Below are 18,430 nucleotides of genomic sequence, written 5' to 3' on the forward strand. Positions count from 1 at the left end.
GTAAGATAAAAGTATTGTATGGTAAGTGTAAGTAGGGTACAGTAAGATAAAAGTATTGTATTGTAAGTGTAAGTAAGGTAAAGTAAAATAAAGGTATTGTATGGTAAGTGTAAGTAGGGTACAGTAAGATAAAAGTACTGTATGGTAAGTGTAAGTAGGGTAAAGTAAAATAAAGGTATTGTATTGTAAGTGTAAGTAGGGTAAAGTAAGATAAAAGTATGGTAAGTGTAAGTAGGGTAAAGTAAAATAAAGGTATTGTATGGTAAGTGTAAGTCGGGTAAAGCAAGATAAAAGTATTGTATGGTAAGTGTAAGTAGGGTAAAGTAAAATAAAGGTATTGTATGGTAAGTGTAAGTAGGGTAAAGTAAAATAAAAGGTATTGTATGGTAAGTGTAAGTAGGGTAAAGTAAAATAAAGGTATTGTATGGTAAGTGTAAGTAGGGTAAAGTAAAATAAAGGTACTGTATGGTAAGTGTAAGTAGGGTAAAGTAAAATAAAGGTATTGTATGGTAAGTGTAAGTAGGGTAAAGTAAAATAAAGGTATTGTATGGTAAGTGTAAGTAGGGTAAAGTAAAATAAAGGTATTGTATGGTAAGTGTAAGTAGGGTAAAGTAAAATAAAGGTATTGTATGGTAAGTGTAAGTAGGGTAATGTAAAATAAAGGTATTGTATGGTAAGTGTAAGTAGGGTACAGTAAGATAAAAGTATTGTATGGTAAGTGTAAGTAGGGTAAAGTAAAATAAAGGTATTGTATGGTAAGTGTAAGTAGGGTAAAGTAAAATAAAGGTACTGTATGGTAAGTGTAAGTAGGGTAAAGTAAAATAAAGGTACTGTATGGTAAGTGTAAGTAGGGTACAGTAAAATAAAGGTAATGTATGGTAAGTGTAAGTAGGGTAAAGTAAAATAAAGGTATTGTATGGTAAGTGTAAGTAGGGTACAGTAAGATAAAAGTACTGTATGGTAAGTGTAAGTAGGGTAAAGTAAAATAAAGGTATTGTATGGTAAGTGTAAGTAGGGTAAAGTAAGATAAAAGTATGGTAAGTGTAAGTAGGGTAAAGTAAAATAAAGGTATTGTATGGTAAGTGTAAGTAGGGTAATGTAAAATAAAGGTATTGTATGGTAAGTGTAAGTAGGGTAATGTAAAATAAAGGTATTGTATGGTAAGTGTAAGTAGGGTACAGTAAGATAAAAGTATTGTATGGTAAGTGTAAGTAGGGTAAAGTAAAATAAAGGTATTGTATGGTAAGTGTAAGTAGGGTAAAGTAAAATAAAGGTACTGTATGGTAAGTGTAAGTAGGGTAAAGTAAAATAAAGGTACTGTATGGTAAGTGTAAGTAGGGTAAAGTAAAATAAAATAAAGGTAATGTATGGTAAGTGTAAGTAGGGTAAAGTAAAATAAAGGTATTGTATGGTAAGTGTAAGTAGGGTACAGTAAGATAAAAGTACTGTATGGTAAGTGTAAGTAGGGTAAAGTAAAATAAAGGTATTGTATGGTAAGTGTAAGTAGGGTAAAGTAAGATAAAAGCATGGTAAGTGTAAGTAGGGTAAAGTAAAATAAAGGTATTGTATGGTAAGGTTACATAAAAGGTAAGTTCAGGTAAATGTAAAGTAAGGTGTTTTTCTTCTATTTACCATTATATTTTTACTTCTAGCACTGTTTCAATGGTGTCCATGGACACAAGGGTGCCGAGAGGGGAAAAGCAGGTGCCTCTGTAGAGGCCCAGGAGTGCAGGGGAGCCGTGTGACCATGCCCCCAGTAGGCTTGGCTTTTGGGAAAGCAGCCACTTTCGCTGCCACGCCCGTGACACGCCCATGAGATGGACTTTTTGTGTGTTCACTTCTAGCCACCTCCTAGTCACCGCCCATCACTTTGCCTCCCCATAGATTATACCATCTGTCCCAATATCACCAGCATCTTTGTACATACGCTCTGTGTAATGCATGCACCGTGGGGAGTTTTACTGCATTTCTTGCACATGTGCAGGTTCAAATAATCAACATGAGCATCAGAATTGCGTGTAAGTTGCATGTGCCCATGAAACATTCCCTAAACTGCAGATCTGTTGGATTCTTCATAAAAACATGCCCCATATGTTTTGTATTTATACCTATTCCTGAAATTATTGTTATGATAGTAAGAGATCTAGATACAAGGTCACAGGTTTTAATCTGCTTCACTGATTTCATCATAATAACCTGAGAAATGAAGTCACATTCTATGTTCCCATTGTAGTATATATCTAAATCAGAATATATTCAAATACATTCACTAAGACTTCAGCTGCATACACACAACGATTTAGTAAATGAACGATTTTAGTAAACGATTTTCATTAATTTTTTCAAGGGAAAAGTGAACGAAAATCGTTTACTAAAATTGTTCATTTACTAAATGTAATGAACAATTTTTTTGAACTACTAACGATTTCTGCATATTCCCTTACTGAAAATCGTTGTGTTGGTCAGACTGACTGAACTACAAACCACAAACTACAAACGTGAACGCGCATGAATGATAATCGTTCATTGTTTTAACTCAGAAAGTGAATGATTTTTTCAACGATTGAATGATAAACGATATCGTTATCGATAATCTTTAAAAAAATCGTGTGTGTATGCACCTTAACACATACTTTTAATACCCATGAAAACATGACAACTGTACCAGAAAGAGTTTCATTATCTTTCTTTAACTTGTAGTTAAACATGAAAATAATTATATAAATGCAACTCATTTCCTGAAATAAATTGTTATAATAAATTATTAACATATGCATGAACATAACAACGCATTTTAGTTACATTTCAGTTATGTTTCTATAAGGAACTGTGAGCCTGATTCAGACTTGCACGGAAACTCCGATGTTGCTGATCGACGCATGCGCAGGATCTGTACTGTGCTGATTAGTGTCCCCCTAAGCTGCAGCATGATTGACATGTTGTGGCCGTTTGGGGGTGGGGAAGGGGTAGCAACGTTGAGCGTTTCAGAAAACTGACGGCCCGGTTTTCTGTGCATGCCAAGGCCAGTGTCTGTGTCTTCAGACTCAGCTTCACTGGCCCCAGATGTGTGAAAACTCCAACCATCCAGAGTAACCTGAGGGGTACTTAGATGGCGGATATTCATGCAAGTGATACAATGGCTGCATCCTTGGATTCAGCAGCGGATCACAGAAGTCATCAGGAGCCGTATATTTACACATATTGTAGCATATATTAGCATTACTGCTGTGTCCAAAGATGCAGCAGTGATGCTAAAAGTGTACAACTCTGATTCAGGCCCTGTATTACCATCGTGTTATATATTATTTTACATAGTATAATAATACAGAGAGTTATGTCTATGTGCTCATTTTATTGGTTAGATCTGATGGTATTATCATGGTCTTATTAGATATTCCCATTGCTAGGTTTGTCATCCAACTGGAATCCAATGTTCATTTCTCCATTTAATGAGTCTGCTTTAATTTCTTCCTCTGTTGTCTTTGTTTTGTTACGTGTAATACATAAGGTCAGTTGATAACCTAAGAGAAAAAATATAATATACAGTGATACAAATAACTGCATTGTAAACTTAAGTGAAGCAATTGGCAAAACATGGACATTTTAGAGAGGTGTACACGTGCCTGCCAACTATATGTAGAGTTTTTTTTTTTTTTTTACAAATGTGTAGTGATAGCTTTAAGATGTACTATAAGCTACTGTGCACTGAGTCATTTTGCATTTAAAAAAAGACACAAAAGTGGTCTCTACAGTGGCACAACTGCTTTTGGGTTAGTTACATGGCCATCAATCTGATGTTCTTATTAGCAGAATCTATGTTAATAGGTGTCAGTGGTACGTGATGGAGGTCAGTCCACATAATGAGTAACTTAATCAGGGGTTAGTTTGTCAACCAGGTAGAACAGAAGGAAGTGAGACAACACATGGTTAATGCAGCATGATACAGGAACATACAATATAAAACAGATCCAGCCTTGTGCGTGTTAATGCAGGTGGCTTACATTGTTTGTAGTGCACACCTGCAGATACATGCGGTGGTGGCAGTTGGATTTGTAATGCACCAGCGGTGGTGACACAGTAGTATGTGGTGGCACCAGCTGGTGTATACCCAGGGCACAGTCCCTCTCCAGAGACTCTCAGGGGCATGTCCTATCTGTCCAGAGGACAGAGGAAGAAGAAGGCACAGTAAGGCACGCATGCGCAGGAGGAACATTGGGTTGGAGGTCAGCAGCCTCTGTTGCTATGGGAACATGGGACGTATGAGGAGACAGAGCAGAGTGCACTCTTCTACCAGTGGTGTATCTAGGTCGGGGCTAGCGGGGCATGTGCCCTGGGTGCCATGACAGGCCAGGCAGAGGGGGAGGTGCCACTGGGCAGGGCAGTACAAATGCCAGAAGTGCAGCAGCGGTGGAGTCAGTCAGTGGCATCGAGCGCTGGGAGCAGGTGTCTGCTTCTAGCGCTGGCCAAGTAGCAGCAGTGGGTTAAACTTGGAGCTGGGTGCAAGCTGAATGGACCGTAGCCCATCAGGGGTTGAGGACTGGAGAGTGCTGCAGTGATGGGAAGTAGTAGAGCTAACGAAGCTTCCCACTGCAGCCTCTTCCAGTGCATTGGTAGGCAGCCTTGGGCCACCAGTATTTAGTAACCCCTCCCTAAACCACCAGGTCATCAGGCACTAGGCCTGTTGGGATAATCAGGCCTCAGGCCTGTGGAACGGATATTTGGGCATTAGTCCTGTGCTCTTATAAGTGACCCTGGGCATTAGGCCCAGGTCACATAAGTTGGCATGTGTATAAGAGGCTCTGCTGCTGTGTGGCATAATGTGCAGAAGCGGCACTGCTGCTCTGTGGCATAATGTATATAAGGAGCACTACTACTGTGAGGCATAATGTATATAAGGAGCTACTGTGTGGCATATCATGATTTAGGGGCACTACTGTATGGTGCAATGTGAATATTTTTTTTAGGTGGCACAGTTTTTAATTTTGCCCTGGGCGCCCAAAACCCTAGTTACACCTCTGTCTTCTTCACCCCCCCTCACTCAAGGCTGTCTCTGGTTACACAGCAATGTGTACAATAAATTCCTGTAACCAAAACACAAGAGGATACAAAAATAACATAACATGACATAGCACATGAACATTTCAAAATGCAGTTCAGTCCACATTTTGATAGCAAGGCACTGATTATCGGGAATCTGCGTGTGTGCGTAGGACCCATTCTGTGAGTGTGCAGAATGGATCCTGCGTAGTCACATGCAGACCCTTGAATGCCTCGGCCTGATTGACAGACAGAGGCATTTAAGGGGCGGTGCGGGGGCGAGGTCGGCCGGCGTTACCGTAAACAAGGACGTGTCCACCCCGTTTTCTGGGAGTGGCCAGCCCAGGATCTGCGTTGATCAACACAGTGTCCTGGGCTCTCAAGGTTTACTCATCTGGCCGGAGGCCTGGTGCCGTCCACCATCATGACCATTGACAACTGATGGTCATGATAGTAATGTCCGTTGCAGTGCTGGGATCGCAAATGCAGCAAGGGGTGTCATTAGGCTGCATTTGCATAATGTCAAGTGCGTGCAGCTTTGCAAATTGCAATCCTTGCTGAATCAGGCCCTTAGAACATTTGATGTCAGACCCTTAGGGCCAGATTCAGAGTTGTATGGAATACCTATATTTATGAAAGCAGTAATTTTGCAACAGTTTTGGGGGCATCTTACATCACGCATCTGTGATCCCATACGCAAATCTGGCTCTGTCGTCTCGCTCCCACAGCCATTCTGCAAGACGCTATCTTGCCACTGTGTGTTTTAGCGCCACAATAGTACATGTCTGTGTACTACTTACTGTAGCTCAGGTGAGGTGACCGTGACATATATACTGCATATATCTGTGTTAAACCACTGTGGGGTCTATGTACTAAGCCTTGGAGAGAAATAAAGTGGATGGAAGTACCAACTGATCAGCTCCTAACTGTCATTTTTCAAATACAGCCTGTAACAAGACAGTTTCCTTCATAAATGACCGACTGGTCCTTTGTATGCTCCGCTCAAGCTCTGCTCCATCCAGGACTACTGTGTGTATGTAACTGTGAGTACTGCTCTACAAGCACACTGCTACACTACAATAAACCCATCTCATGGTTAAGTACTGTGCTGGCTGCTGTATATGGTTTCCACTGGTGTCTACTATTTAAAACCTGTGCTCCAGTACACAATACTCATAGTAAACACATATCAACAGGACCATAGGCTTATTCAGGACTGCGATAATCAAATGATCTGCAACCAAAGCTATGACTTCGGGCCTGATTTATATATATATATATATATATATATATATATTAGGGGTGAGCGGGTTCGGATTTCTGAAATCCGAACCCCCCCGATCCGAGGCCGATCCGAGTCAGACTCGACTTTTCCTGCCTGACTCGGATCTGAAATCGAGGCAAAACGTCATCATCCCGCCTTCTGGGTCTCGCATGTTTTGGATCCTATATAAAGGTACCCGCGTCGGCGCCATTTTCTCACTCGGCTGTGGACAGTGAAGAGGGAGAGTGGGAGTTAGGGCTGGCTGGGCTGTGTAGTGTAGTGTAGTGCAGTGTAGTGTTGTGCTGTGCTGCGCTGTGCTGCTGTTGTCCATAGGGGCTGTGTCCACTACTTCAAAGTCCATAGGGGCTGGCTGGACTGTGTTGTGCAGTCAGTTGTCCATAGGGGCTGTGTCCACTCCAAAGTCCTGTGCAGTGTCCCAGTCCTAAAGGGGTGCTGTAGTGTTGTCCATGGGGTGCTCTGTCCGTCAGGGGTGCTCCCCCCAAGTGCTAAATTTTTATTTATTTTTTCTGTGTTTGTGAATTTGTGGCTGCACGTGCATCAACAAAGGAGCAGCGCCAAGCGTGCGCCTGTGTCCCATAAGTAAAAGGCCGGCTGGCTTGTCCATTAAAAGGGTGCTGTAACCCCCAAAGGGCACTCCAAACAAAATAAAAAAATATGTTTTTTTCTGTTTGTGAATTGTGTGCGCAGTAGCCGCACGTGCATCAACAAAGTAGTGCCAAGCGTGCGCCTGTGTCCCATAAATAAAGGGCCGGCTGGCTTGTCCGTTAAACGGTGCTGTAACCCCCAAAGTACACTCCAAACAAAATTAAATTTTTTTTTCTGTGTTTGTGAATTGTGTGCACTGTGGCTGCACGTGCATCAACAAAGGAGCAGCGCCAAGCGTGCGCCTGTGTCCCATAAGTAAAGGGCCGGCTGGCTAATTTCTTAAAGGGTGGTGTAACCCACAAAGTGCACTAGTCTCCAACAAAAATAAAAAATTATTTTCTGTGTTTGTGTTAGCCGCACGTATATATCAATATAACATAAATGGAGGACCAAACTTTCTCCGATAAAAATAAAATAGGAAAAGATCAAGAACCACTTCCTCCTAGTGCTGAAGCTGCTGCCACTAGTCATGACATAGACGATAACATGCCATCAACGTCGTCTGCCAAGGCCGATGCCCAATGTCATAGTAGAGGGCACATACAATCCCAAATGGCAAAGTTCAGGAAAATGACCTTGAAATTTTTTTTAAATCATCTGAGGAGAAACATAAACTTGCCAATATGCCATTTACGACACGGAGTGGCAAGGAATGGCTAAGGTCTTTCCCTATGTTCATGACTAGTGGTTCAGGTTCACATGACGATGGAAGCCCTCCTCCCACTAAAAAAATCAAAAGAGTTAAGCTGGCAAAAGCACAGCGAAGAACTGTGCATTCTAAGAAGATATCACAAATCCCTAAGGAGAGTCCAAGTGTGGTGGTGGTTGCGTTGCCTGACCTTCCCAGCACTGGACGGGAAGAGGTGGCTCTTTCCACCATTTGCACGCCCTCTGCAAGTGCTGAAAGGAGAACCCACAGTCCACTTGCTGATATGCAAATTGAAGATGTCACTGTTGAAGTACAACAGGATGAGGATACTGGTGTAGCTGGCGCTGAGGAGGAAGTTGGCGAGGAGGATTCTGATGGGGATGTGGTTTGTTTAAATCAGGCTCTGGGGGAGACAGTTGTTGTCCGTGGGATGAAAAAGCCCATCACGGTCATGCCTGGGCAGAAGACCAAACATTCCACCTCTTTGGTCTGGCAATATTTCTATCCAAATCCGGACAACAACTGTCTTGCCATATGTACCATATGTAAAGGTGAAATAAGTAGGGGTAGGGATGTTAACCACCTAGGAACATCCTCCCTTATACGGCACCTGCAGCGCATTCATAAAAAGTTACTGTCAAGTTCAGAAACTTTGGCTAAGACCGTAAGCAGTCAAGGGACACCTAAATCCCGTTGTCCTGTTGTATCCAAGCGCCTGCAAACCACACAGTCATCCTGAAGCAAAATGTATAACTGAGGCCCTGAGTGTTAGACGTGCATCCAGTATCCGCCATTAGTGCAGTGGGATTTAGACAATTGATGGAGGTAGTGTGTCCCCGGTTCCAAATCCCGTCTAGATTCCACTTCACTAGGCAGGCGATACCGAGACTGTACAGAAACGTCAGAAAAAGTGTCCTCAGTGTCCTGAAAAATGCCGTTGTACCTAATGTCCACTTAACCACGGACATGTGGACAAGTGGAACAGGGCAGACTAAGGACTATATGACTGTGACAGCCCACTGGGTAGATATATCACCTTATGCAGCAACAGCAGCAGCGTCACCAGTAGCAGCATCTCAGAAACGCCAGCTCGTTCCAAGGCAGGCTACGCTGTGTATCACCGGTTTCAGTAAGAGGCACACCGCCGACAACCTCTTAGAGAAACTGAGGGAAATCATCGCCCAGTGGCTTACCCCACTTAGACTCTCCTGGGGATTTGTGATATCTGACAACGCCACCCATATTGTGCGGGCATTACATCTGGGCAAATTCCATCAAGTCCCATGTTTTGCACACACAATAAACTTGGTGGTGCAGAATTTTCTGAAAAGCGACAGGGGCGTGCAGGAGACGTTTTTGGTGGCCCGAAAAATTTCTGGCCACTTTCGCCATTCAGCAACTGCGTGCCGAAGACTGGAGCGCCAGCAAACACTCTTGAACCTGCCCCGCCATCACCTGAAGCAAGAGGTTGTGACGCGGTGGAACTCAACCCTCTATATGCTTCAGAGGATGGAGGAGCAGCAAAAAGCCATTCAAGCCTATACATCCACCTATGACATAGGCAAAGGAGGGGGTATGCACCTGACTCATGCGCAGTGGAGAATGATTTCCGTGTTGTGCAAGGTTCTCCAGCCCTTCGAACTTGCCACACGTGAAGTCAGTTCAGACACTGCCAGCTTGAGTCAGGTCATTCCCCTCATCAGGCTTTTGCAGAAGCAGCTGGAGAAAGTGAAGGAGGAGCTAAGATGGAGCGATTCCGCTCGGCATGTGGGACTTGTGGAGGAAGCCCTTCATTCGCTTTGCCAGGATTCCAGGGTGGTCAATCTGTTGAAATCAGACCACTACATTTTGGCCACCATGCTCGATCCTAGGTTTAAAGCCTATGTGGTGTCTCTCTTTCCGGCCGACACAAGCCTGCAGAGGTGCAAAGACCTGCTGGTGAAAACACTGTCAGCTGAAGCAGAACGTGACACGTCAACAGCTCCTTCTTCATTTTCTCCCGCAACTGGGGCTGCCAGGAAAAAACGTAGGTATCCTAAGCAACCCGCTGGCGGTGATGCAGGGCAGGCCGGACCAAGTTCGGACATCTGGTCCAGACTGAAGGACCTGGCAACAATTTCTGACATGTCTACTGTCACTACATATGAAACTGTCACCATTGACAGAATGGTGGAGGATTACATCGATGACAGCATCCAAGTCAGACAGTCCATACCTGTACTGGCAGGAAAAAGAGGCAATTTGGAGGCCATAGAAGGCGGCACCCCTCCCCAGCATCCCGATTTCAGCGGGACAGCACTGTCCCGCTGTTCCACCCGCGGGCCGAAGTGGCCTGCGGGTGGTCAAACCGGGTGACTGGGGACCCTCACCGTCACAGCTGTGCAACGGTGCCGGATCCCCAGAGAGTGAATGGAACCATTCACTGATGGGAGAGGGCTGGGGGAGGAGACGGAGGGCTGGGCTTTACCCCCAGCCTCACGGTATAATGTCACACAGGGGGCATGGCCTATGATAATTAGGCCACACCCCCAAATTCGGTCGCATGTGGCTTTGTCGCACACGAGGTTAAGGCGCTCTCTCAAGAGCCGGCACAGGGTGCTCGGAACCCTGGAGCCGGCCCTGATTATATATATATATATATATATATATATAAAATAGAGGGATCCCCTGGTATGGCAGATCCAGCGGTAAATGCAAAGTAATAGTCTAACTGCTTTCAGATGTCCATTATCTCCACATCCCAAATGTTGTAGCTGGTAGTTTCCTCTTTGGAGCCAGAGGATAGGTAAATCAGACTGGAGTGAAAAACCAGGGCACAAAGACTCTCCCCGGGAGCCTGGCCCTTTGTTTGTGTTTGCTTTATTTATGACAATAAATTGGTGGAGACTGCACGTCTCTTGACTCCTACAGATATATAAAACCAGCTGCTATCCTGTATGCAGCTGCTGTACGATAATATGCAAATGTCGCAAATGCAGAGGAATGTATTGAGATGCCCACCTGCGGAATTGCAAATTCATGCAAACAAAGACTCGCAGATCATTTGATTATTGTAGTTCTGAGCAGGGCCATAGAGAGCCAGCCTGGGACCAGGAGAAAGGGGCATGGCCTAATCGCAGGAGACGTGGCCATGTCCCCTTTAGGAAAAAAAAGAAAAAAAACCTTTTTGCAGTGCTAAGCAGCGCCGCATGCACAAGTGAGCAGTCTCACACTGCAGCCCAGAACATAGCAGCATGTGCTGGGCTGCTGACAGGAGTGAGGGGGGTGGCGTCTGACCTGGGCCCCCACCAGGCCCCTCCAGCAAGCCTGGGCCCGGGTAATTAGTACCCCCCATCTCAGCACCCCTGGTTCTGAGTTACTCTATGGTTATAATTGTTGTGGGAAGAGCCAAATTAGTAACTTATTTGAGAGCCCATTTGAGTTGAGTAATTAAATAGTTATAATGTAACTGTTAATGAATACAATTAAAATAAGAGTCCTACCACCACATGTGCTGAATATACACAAACAAACAACAATACAATACATTCCAAAAAAACTTGCTGACACACAAAGTTCTATAGTGTAAGTGGTGGCTAAATATAGTCATTCAGTGACATGTGTGTAATAGTGAGAAAAAAACACTTAATATAATTATATCACCACAGTATCAATTATGGATAAATATTATTTAGTTAATCCAAAAATAACTATGCAAGTTTCAAGTTGTAATGAGAGTATTTCATGATAATCATAACAAAGGACATTAAGCTAGTTGAAAATGAGATACCAGTGGATTGGGAAAATAAAAAAATGAGAAAATGAAATGGGGGTATGATTACTTTTGCTGTACCCTGTGTGTCTCAAGGACAGTAAACAAGAAATAAGAGAGTCACAGAACAGAGAGATAATAGTAAGGTAATAAATTATGCACAGCGACTTCTGCTTTCCCCATTTGGCATTGAATGATGAATGAGAGAGAAAGTACTGCATTTCTATCATCTTATAAAGGACAGTAGATCCTTATCTAGGTAGATTAAAACTTCTGCTCTCCACCATTTGCAGACTGCATTGGACTGTTAATGAGAGAGTAAAAGATACATACAGTATATGATGAGCCTGAAATAGGTTCAACAGATATGAGGTATAATGTTTTGATTTCAATAGTCTATTGCAGTGGAAAGACGCATCAGTTAGTTACAGTATATGCAATCTATCCAAAAAATTATATAAGCTTCTAAAGCCTTTTTACACTCAGATATGTCACTTATTATCCAAGTTGTCATCTCTGTAGTAGAAATATTCACATTAAAGTCAATAAAGACATTTGGCTGAAGAAATAGGTGTTTACATTTCATGCACCATAGGTTGATAAATTGCATGTGAGGATTAATTATATAATATCACATAAAAGTATCAAGCTGCAGTAATTTTTCACTGTGTTTGTACTGTATCACACAGGAGGCGTTTAAGAGTCCATTATTACACACTAATTCCTATACATTATTCTGGTGAAATATCACATAGAAATATCCCATAGCAGAAATGTCTCATTGGGCAGTCACGCAGCATGGAAGTCATGTCTGATGCAAACACTGCAGGTCTCATGACACACTGAGAGCTCTCATACTCTGAAGGAGACCGCAATGGCTAATTTATACACGCCCATGAAATGACGTTTAAACAGTCAGACATGTCTGCATTTTTATAACCCCCCGTTACCACCCACAAGTACTGACTACCTGCACTCACTTTGAGAGTGGCTCCTGTGTACAAGAGTAATGGCAATGCAATTGCTGTGCATGTGTGCTGCGGTGTTTGCACATGCACAATAGCAATTGGCATTATGTCCATCTCTGAATCAGGCCCTAGGTCCAAACAGATCCACAGTCATAGTGATATAATATAATATACACAAAAGGGATATTATAGTGGAATAAATTAGCATCTTGAGACTCGCACTGTTATCTTTGGATTACCTATATAATATTTCTCTATAATTAATACTGTTGTGTGATCATTTTATTAAGTGTATTTTCTCACTCCTGGGACCCTCCAACAAGCCCGGGCCCTGATAATTACTAAAGGCGATCTGAGTATGAGCCCAGGAGCTGAGACGCCGGAGCCATTGTCACTGTATATGGAATCGCAGGCACAGCCTGCGACACGCTCCCGAAAATGGTCGCAACACTCCTACTTTCTTTGCTGACACTTCCCGTTACTTCCCCCAAACACTCCCTGACTGTCAATCACACTGTGAGTAAAAAGTCGCTGCGTATGACTACGGTAATGTACCTTGGCGCAGGCTCAGTTTACTGATAATCGCTCAACTGCGTAAATATCGGCATTGCGTACAGCTCTGAATCAGGCCCTAAATTAGTATCTTAACACTAGATATCTGCGATTATAAATGACTCACCTGCTAATAATAAACCTGCAAATAGAAACTGGAATATACTGTAGATAAGTGGGAAAGTGAACATCAAACTTAGCTGCTCTGGTGTAAATGAAAGCTGAATTATTGTGGTACAAAGCTGGGTATTTTGCATTCCAGTTTCCAAAGAGATTGTGCGACACCTAAATAAAAGGGATAAATTGCCAATTTAATTATGTTATTGTGTAAGAGATTATTTATTACAGAAGTGACATTTATATATGTGACAAAATAGTATAGATATAAAAGTATGTGAAAATTTATTTTTCAATTGTTTAGTTGCAATATGAGAAATAATGTAAAGCTATACACTAAAGAGCTGCTGAAATGGTCCTAGGACTCCTCATACACAAGTGGCTTCATTGACAATGCTTTCTATTTATTTGTACTTCCTTACAATATCTCTTACTGTCCACCTGCTCTTCACAAAATGATTGATTGTTCTTAAAGTAACAGACTCTTATGAGAGGACATTGTTGATTTGTAAGGGATGTTTTGAGCATCCCGACACTCAGGATCCCGAAGGTAAGAATACCAGCTCTGGAATCACGACCGTCATCAGAATACTGGCTCCGGAATCCCTACGGTCGGAATCCCGCTGGTAAGTATTAGGGTTAGGGTAAGGGGTTGGATTTAAGGTAAGGTACTAGGGAGAGGGTTAGGGTTAGACTGCAAGAGGAGAGGGTTAGGTTTAGGCTGCTGGAGAAGGACAGTTACAGTTAGGCTGTGGGAAGGGACGACTAGGGTTAGGCTTATTGTTCTCTTGTAGTTCCACTATTTATCTCTGCCTCTTTTTCCTATCCTTCTTTCTCTTTGCTATCTAATTTTCTTACTCTATTAAATTTTGTTTATTTTTTTTCTTGTTTTGCACTTTTTTAATCTCTTCAATTCAATATTGAGCTTTGGTATTTTGCTGCACCTGTGCTGCTCTAAACCCATTCTATTGCTCATTTTCCAATATGGGCCTACATGGTAGGCTAGTCCCCAGCAAAATGAACTCCCTTTGGTCCCTATTCATTATTATGCATTGATAACACCACGGTAGCTTTTAATAGATAGGGAAAAGCCCTATCTCTAGTGAAAACAGATTTTTTTGTCAGAGATTGAGATTACCTTTCATAATATATAGTGCCCCTTATCTGTCGGGATTCCGGCTGTTGGGATGCCGACGCCACTATCCTGATCTCATTCGGGATAGTGGCACCGGCATTTGTCGGCATTCGAAATTCGGTATATCAGCCGGGATCATTCAAAACATTAATTTCACAAACATAAACCAAAAATTATATGCAGGCGTTTACTTGTGTGCATTCGTTAGTTACAAGTTGGTCCTTAATTACAAGACTTGTTGTTTTTATAAATAACTGTTAATTAATTAATAAATAAATGGATGTATAGATGCATTGTATACCTTTTCCATGACTGATTAGATAAGTAAGCCAATAAAAATCCAAAGATGTAACCAGCAGCTGGAAATATTGTTCCTATAGCCCATATTTCTGTGGCAATATCCCAAGATCCTCTGTACAGCACTCCTCCTATTACAGCGATAAGTACAATGAGAATGAATCCTGTAATAGATCCCACCTATAAAGAAAAATACACTATTAACTTACATTGTGCTTAGTAATAATCTAATCCAAAACTATTCTTCTGTTAAAAGCATGCAGAGTGCATAGGCAAATGCAGGGGGTTTTCTGGTTGCCTGGAAACCCCCTTCCCCAGCCCACACCATGCCCACAATATAAATAGTATATAACAGAATTTTACTAGTACTGCATGTTCTTCTCAGTATCACAAATGAAATAATTAGCACCACCAGTGGATCTTTTAACATGTATCGGTAAGTAATAAATACACCTGTGCACCAGTTAGGAGATGTGGAACACATGCACTGTTAAAGGTGCACTGCTATAGACCGTCAATGGGGTTAACTATTAATACTGTACTATCCAGTGCATAAGGAGACCAATATGTACATATATGTTTAGGGCAGTGCCAGGTTCTTCTGCTGCTCCCCCAGACTCCCGGACTTGTTCCAATGCTCTGGAATGGTGGCCCTACTGCCACATTTAATGGCTTACTGTGATGGCTGGTCCTGTATGTGCTGGAATTATGACGCACAATACACTTTGTATGATGCATATTAAAGCTGGATAAGTGTAAGTTATGCCCTCTTCATGTAAAGACCACACTCTAAAATCAAGCATTTGGAAACCCACCTCTACAAATCCTGCGTTTGCCACTGGAGTGTATATAAACAAGTTTATCATACATAGTGGTCTATTTATTTATTTATTTTCCCACAAAACTTATGTTGAACTTGCTATTTACCCAAAGATGCACTGTGACAACATTATTATTAGTAGCTATGGAAATGTATTATGGCTGTGAGGAGTGGTAATAACAGAAGTTAATGTATCACTAATGCGGAGCTTAATATATAGGTTCCATCAGGGCCGGCTCGAGGCATGTTCGACCAGTGCGGTCGAACAGGGGGGCCACCCCATAGAGGGCAAACCCCTCCAACCATTCCCGATTTCAGCGGCAAAGTGTTCCGCGGGTGGTCGGGTGGGCTCCTCCACTGCCACAGTCGTGCGACAGTGCCAGCCCCAGGGAAGAGGAATGGATGTCGCGCACATGCATGCAGGAAGAGGGCTAGGGGCATGACCCTAAATAACATAAATTAGGGGATGTGGCTTATGGTAATTAGGCCACACCCCCATTTTCGGTTGTGCAGCAGATCCCGGTCCCGCACAGGGCGCGGCTAATCCTGGAGACGGCCCTGGGTTCCATAACATGTTTATACCATCCATCCACCTATCTATCAACTAAAACTTTGCAATGTAAAGTAGCTACGATGGTACTGGTATTTATATAGCCACTTTACACCATGTATATAACATATCAGGGGCACAGTGGGAGATCCAGTGAGGGGCGGGCTGACTTAGACTGCACACTTAATGGTGGACGATTGGTAGAGAAAGGGTCCTACTCTGCCAGTCTCCCATGCTGTGCTAGATTCTTTGCGCTCTTCTGCGCATGCAGCAGATGGCTGTTGGCAGCAGGTATAGGGGAGGCCCACTGCACACAACCCCCACAGGCATTAATGCACCTCTACCTTCACAGGCAAAAGAGCCAGAGAAAGGGATTATCATTGCCTGATAAATACCTTCCATTCCTAACATAAAAGGGAGTTCAACCACCAATCTCCAGCAAACTCCCTTCTTCTTAAGCCAATACTATTTTGTAGCAAGCCAGGAAAGTTGTCATTGGTGGAGGCATTCCCTTTTATGTAAGAGTTTGAAAACTGTATTAGCTCTTCTTCATACATTGACTTACCTCTCAACGTTTCCTATTGTGGAACTGAGATGTTCATGTGAGTATCACCACAGCACACAAGGGGCGGAATTGCCACAAGGCAACATACGCGTCCGCCTAGGGCACGGCGGGTCCCAAGGGGCCTGTGGCCGGGCTCCACAAAACTAGATGGCTTGTAGTTGGAAATCCATGATGTTTCCAGCACCAACCTGCTATAGATCGCTTGGGGAGCGGGGGAGGTGGTGCCTCTTCTTGTGCTGTGTGAATGCATAATAAATGAACAGGTCTGTGTCAGTAAGTGTGTGTCAGTAAGGGGTATTGGTCAGTAAGTGGTGTCTGTGTCAGTGACTGGTTTCTGGATCAGTAAGTGTGTTTGTGTCAGTAAGGGGTATCTGTCAGTAAGTATGTATAATAATGTGCCAATAAGTGGTGTCAGCAAGAGATATCTTTCAGTACGTGGTGTCTGTGACAATGTGTCTGTCAGTAAGTGTATCTTTGACAGTAAGTGGTACCTGTCAGGAAGGGATGTGCGTGTCAGTAAGGGGTATCTGTATCAGTAAGAGGTATCTGTGTCAGTAAGTGGTATCTGTGTCAGTAAGTGTGTTTGTGTCAGTAAGATGTGTCTGTGTAGGTAAGTGTATCTGTTAGTAAGTGGTGTCTGTGTCAATAAGTGTGTGTCAGTAGGTGTTTGTGTCAGTGTGTTTGTATCAGTGTCACTAAGGGGTCTGTGTCAGAAAGTGGTATCTGTCAGTAAGGGGCGTCCATGTCAGTAAGGCAGTGTGTGTGTGTGCAGTTACTGTATGGGGGCAATGTGTGTGTGTGTGGCTATGGGGCAGTGTATGTATGTAGCAATGGGGGCATTGTGTGTGTGTGTGCGGCTATGGGAGCAGGTTTTGTATGTGCTGCTATCGGGGCAGTATGTGTGCGCGGCTATCGGGCAGTGTGTGTGTGCGGCTATGGGGACAGTGTGTGTGTGTATGGCTATGAAGGCAATGTGTGTGCGGCTATGGGACAGTGTGTGTGTGTGTGTAAATTGCATGCAGTTGAGGGAGTGGGGCTGATATCTTGTTTAGGGTCCCATAAGGTCTAAATCTGGCTCTGCAGCACACATTAGAATGGGGGAAGTGGCCTAGGGGTATATTTACTAAAGTGCAGGTTTTTAGAAGTGGAGGTGTTGCCCATAGCAACCAAACAGATTCTAGCTATTATCTTCTAGAAGGTGTAAACATTTTTTTAAGTAGAATCTGATTGGGCAACATCTCCACTTCTAAAAACCCTCACTTTAGTAAATATACCCCAAAGTGTCAGAGACCCGATTCACTTGACTGCCCCTGAAATGCCTCATTCTATGTCTATAACTTGTGTACGACTACAGGGAGGCCATTTGCTAGAAACATGAATGGTCTGTTTAATCATTATGTGGTTTACCTCTGTACAATTATAAAGGTAAACATAGAAATGACTTAAGCAGCAATTGCTGCATCTTCTATTTAGCTTTGTTATACACAATATTCAACAGTCTGATTTTCTACATACACTATTTTCTATGTGAATGTTGAGTTTTTAATGATTGAAACAGCCTCACTACTGACCTTAAGAATTTTCATAGCATATCTGGGCCATTTGTAATTTACAAACATTCCAACTCCCACTGGAACAACAAGAGATACTAAAGCAATACCTAAAAAAGAATGTAAAAAAAAAAAAGAATGTATAAAATGTAATACTGTATCTATACATGCAATAATCATAATAATAGAGACTTTTGCTCAAATTTAGTTGCCTTGCAGGTATTGGAGCCTAAAAGCTGAAGTGGGCAGAGCAGCGATGAGGTAATTTGTGCAGTCATGGCCCTGGCTTCCCCCTGTTGTGTTATGTCACAAATCCCAGGACAGGGTCATGATAATGTGAATCACATCGACAACGCTCGTACACTTTACCAATGGACCTCTGTAGGGAGTCAAAAAATCATGTAATTTTATGCATTAGTACCTGTAGTATATCATTTGCAGTGTATTTTATAATGACTACCTCACTATAAGCAATATTGGGGATCATGTAGAGTAGTACTTCTGTTTTT

At 42.7% G+C, this 18,430-nt stretch overlaps 1 protein-coding gene across 1 annotated transcript in view; it reads right to left on the reverse strand.

Moving 5' to 3' along the window:
* Positions 1 to 3,387: 3,387 nt before the first annotated feature.
* LOC148538111 (ileal sodium/bile acid cotransporter-like) overlaps positions 3,388 to 18,430 on the reverse strand; it is a 29,105-nt gene continuing 14,062 nt past the window's right edge. Inside the window, exons 3-6 of the mRNA XM_088457520.1 lie at positions 17,943 to 18,031; positions 14,441 to 14,616; positions 13,015 to 13,172; positions 3,388 to 3,521 (exon numbers count right to left, since the gene is read on the reverse strand). Of these exons, the coding sequence (XP_088313646.1) occupies positions 3,388 to 3,521; positions 13,015 to 13,172; positions 14,441 to 14,616; positions 17,943 to 18,031 (557 nt within the window). The remainder of the gene's footprint in view (positions 3,522 to 13,014; positions 13,173 to 14,440; positions 14,617 to 17,942; positions 18,032 to 18,430) is intronic.

Source organism: Taudactylus pleione, unplaced genomic scaffold (assembly GCF_031769625.1).
Source record: "Taudactylus pleione unplaced genomic scaffold, aTauple2 ptg000041l, whole genome shotgun sequence".
Taxonomy (NCBI): domain Eukaryota; kingdom Metazoa; phylum Chordata; class Amphibia; order Anura; family Myobatrachidae; genus Taudactylus; species Taudactylus pleione.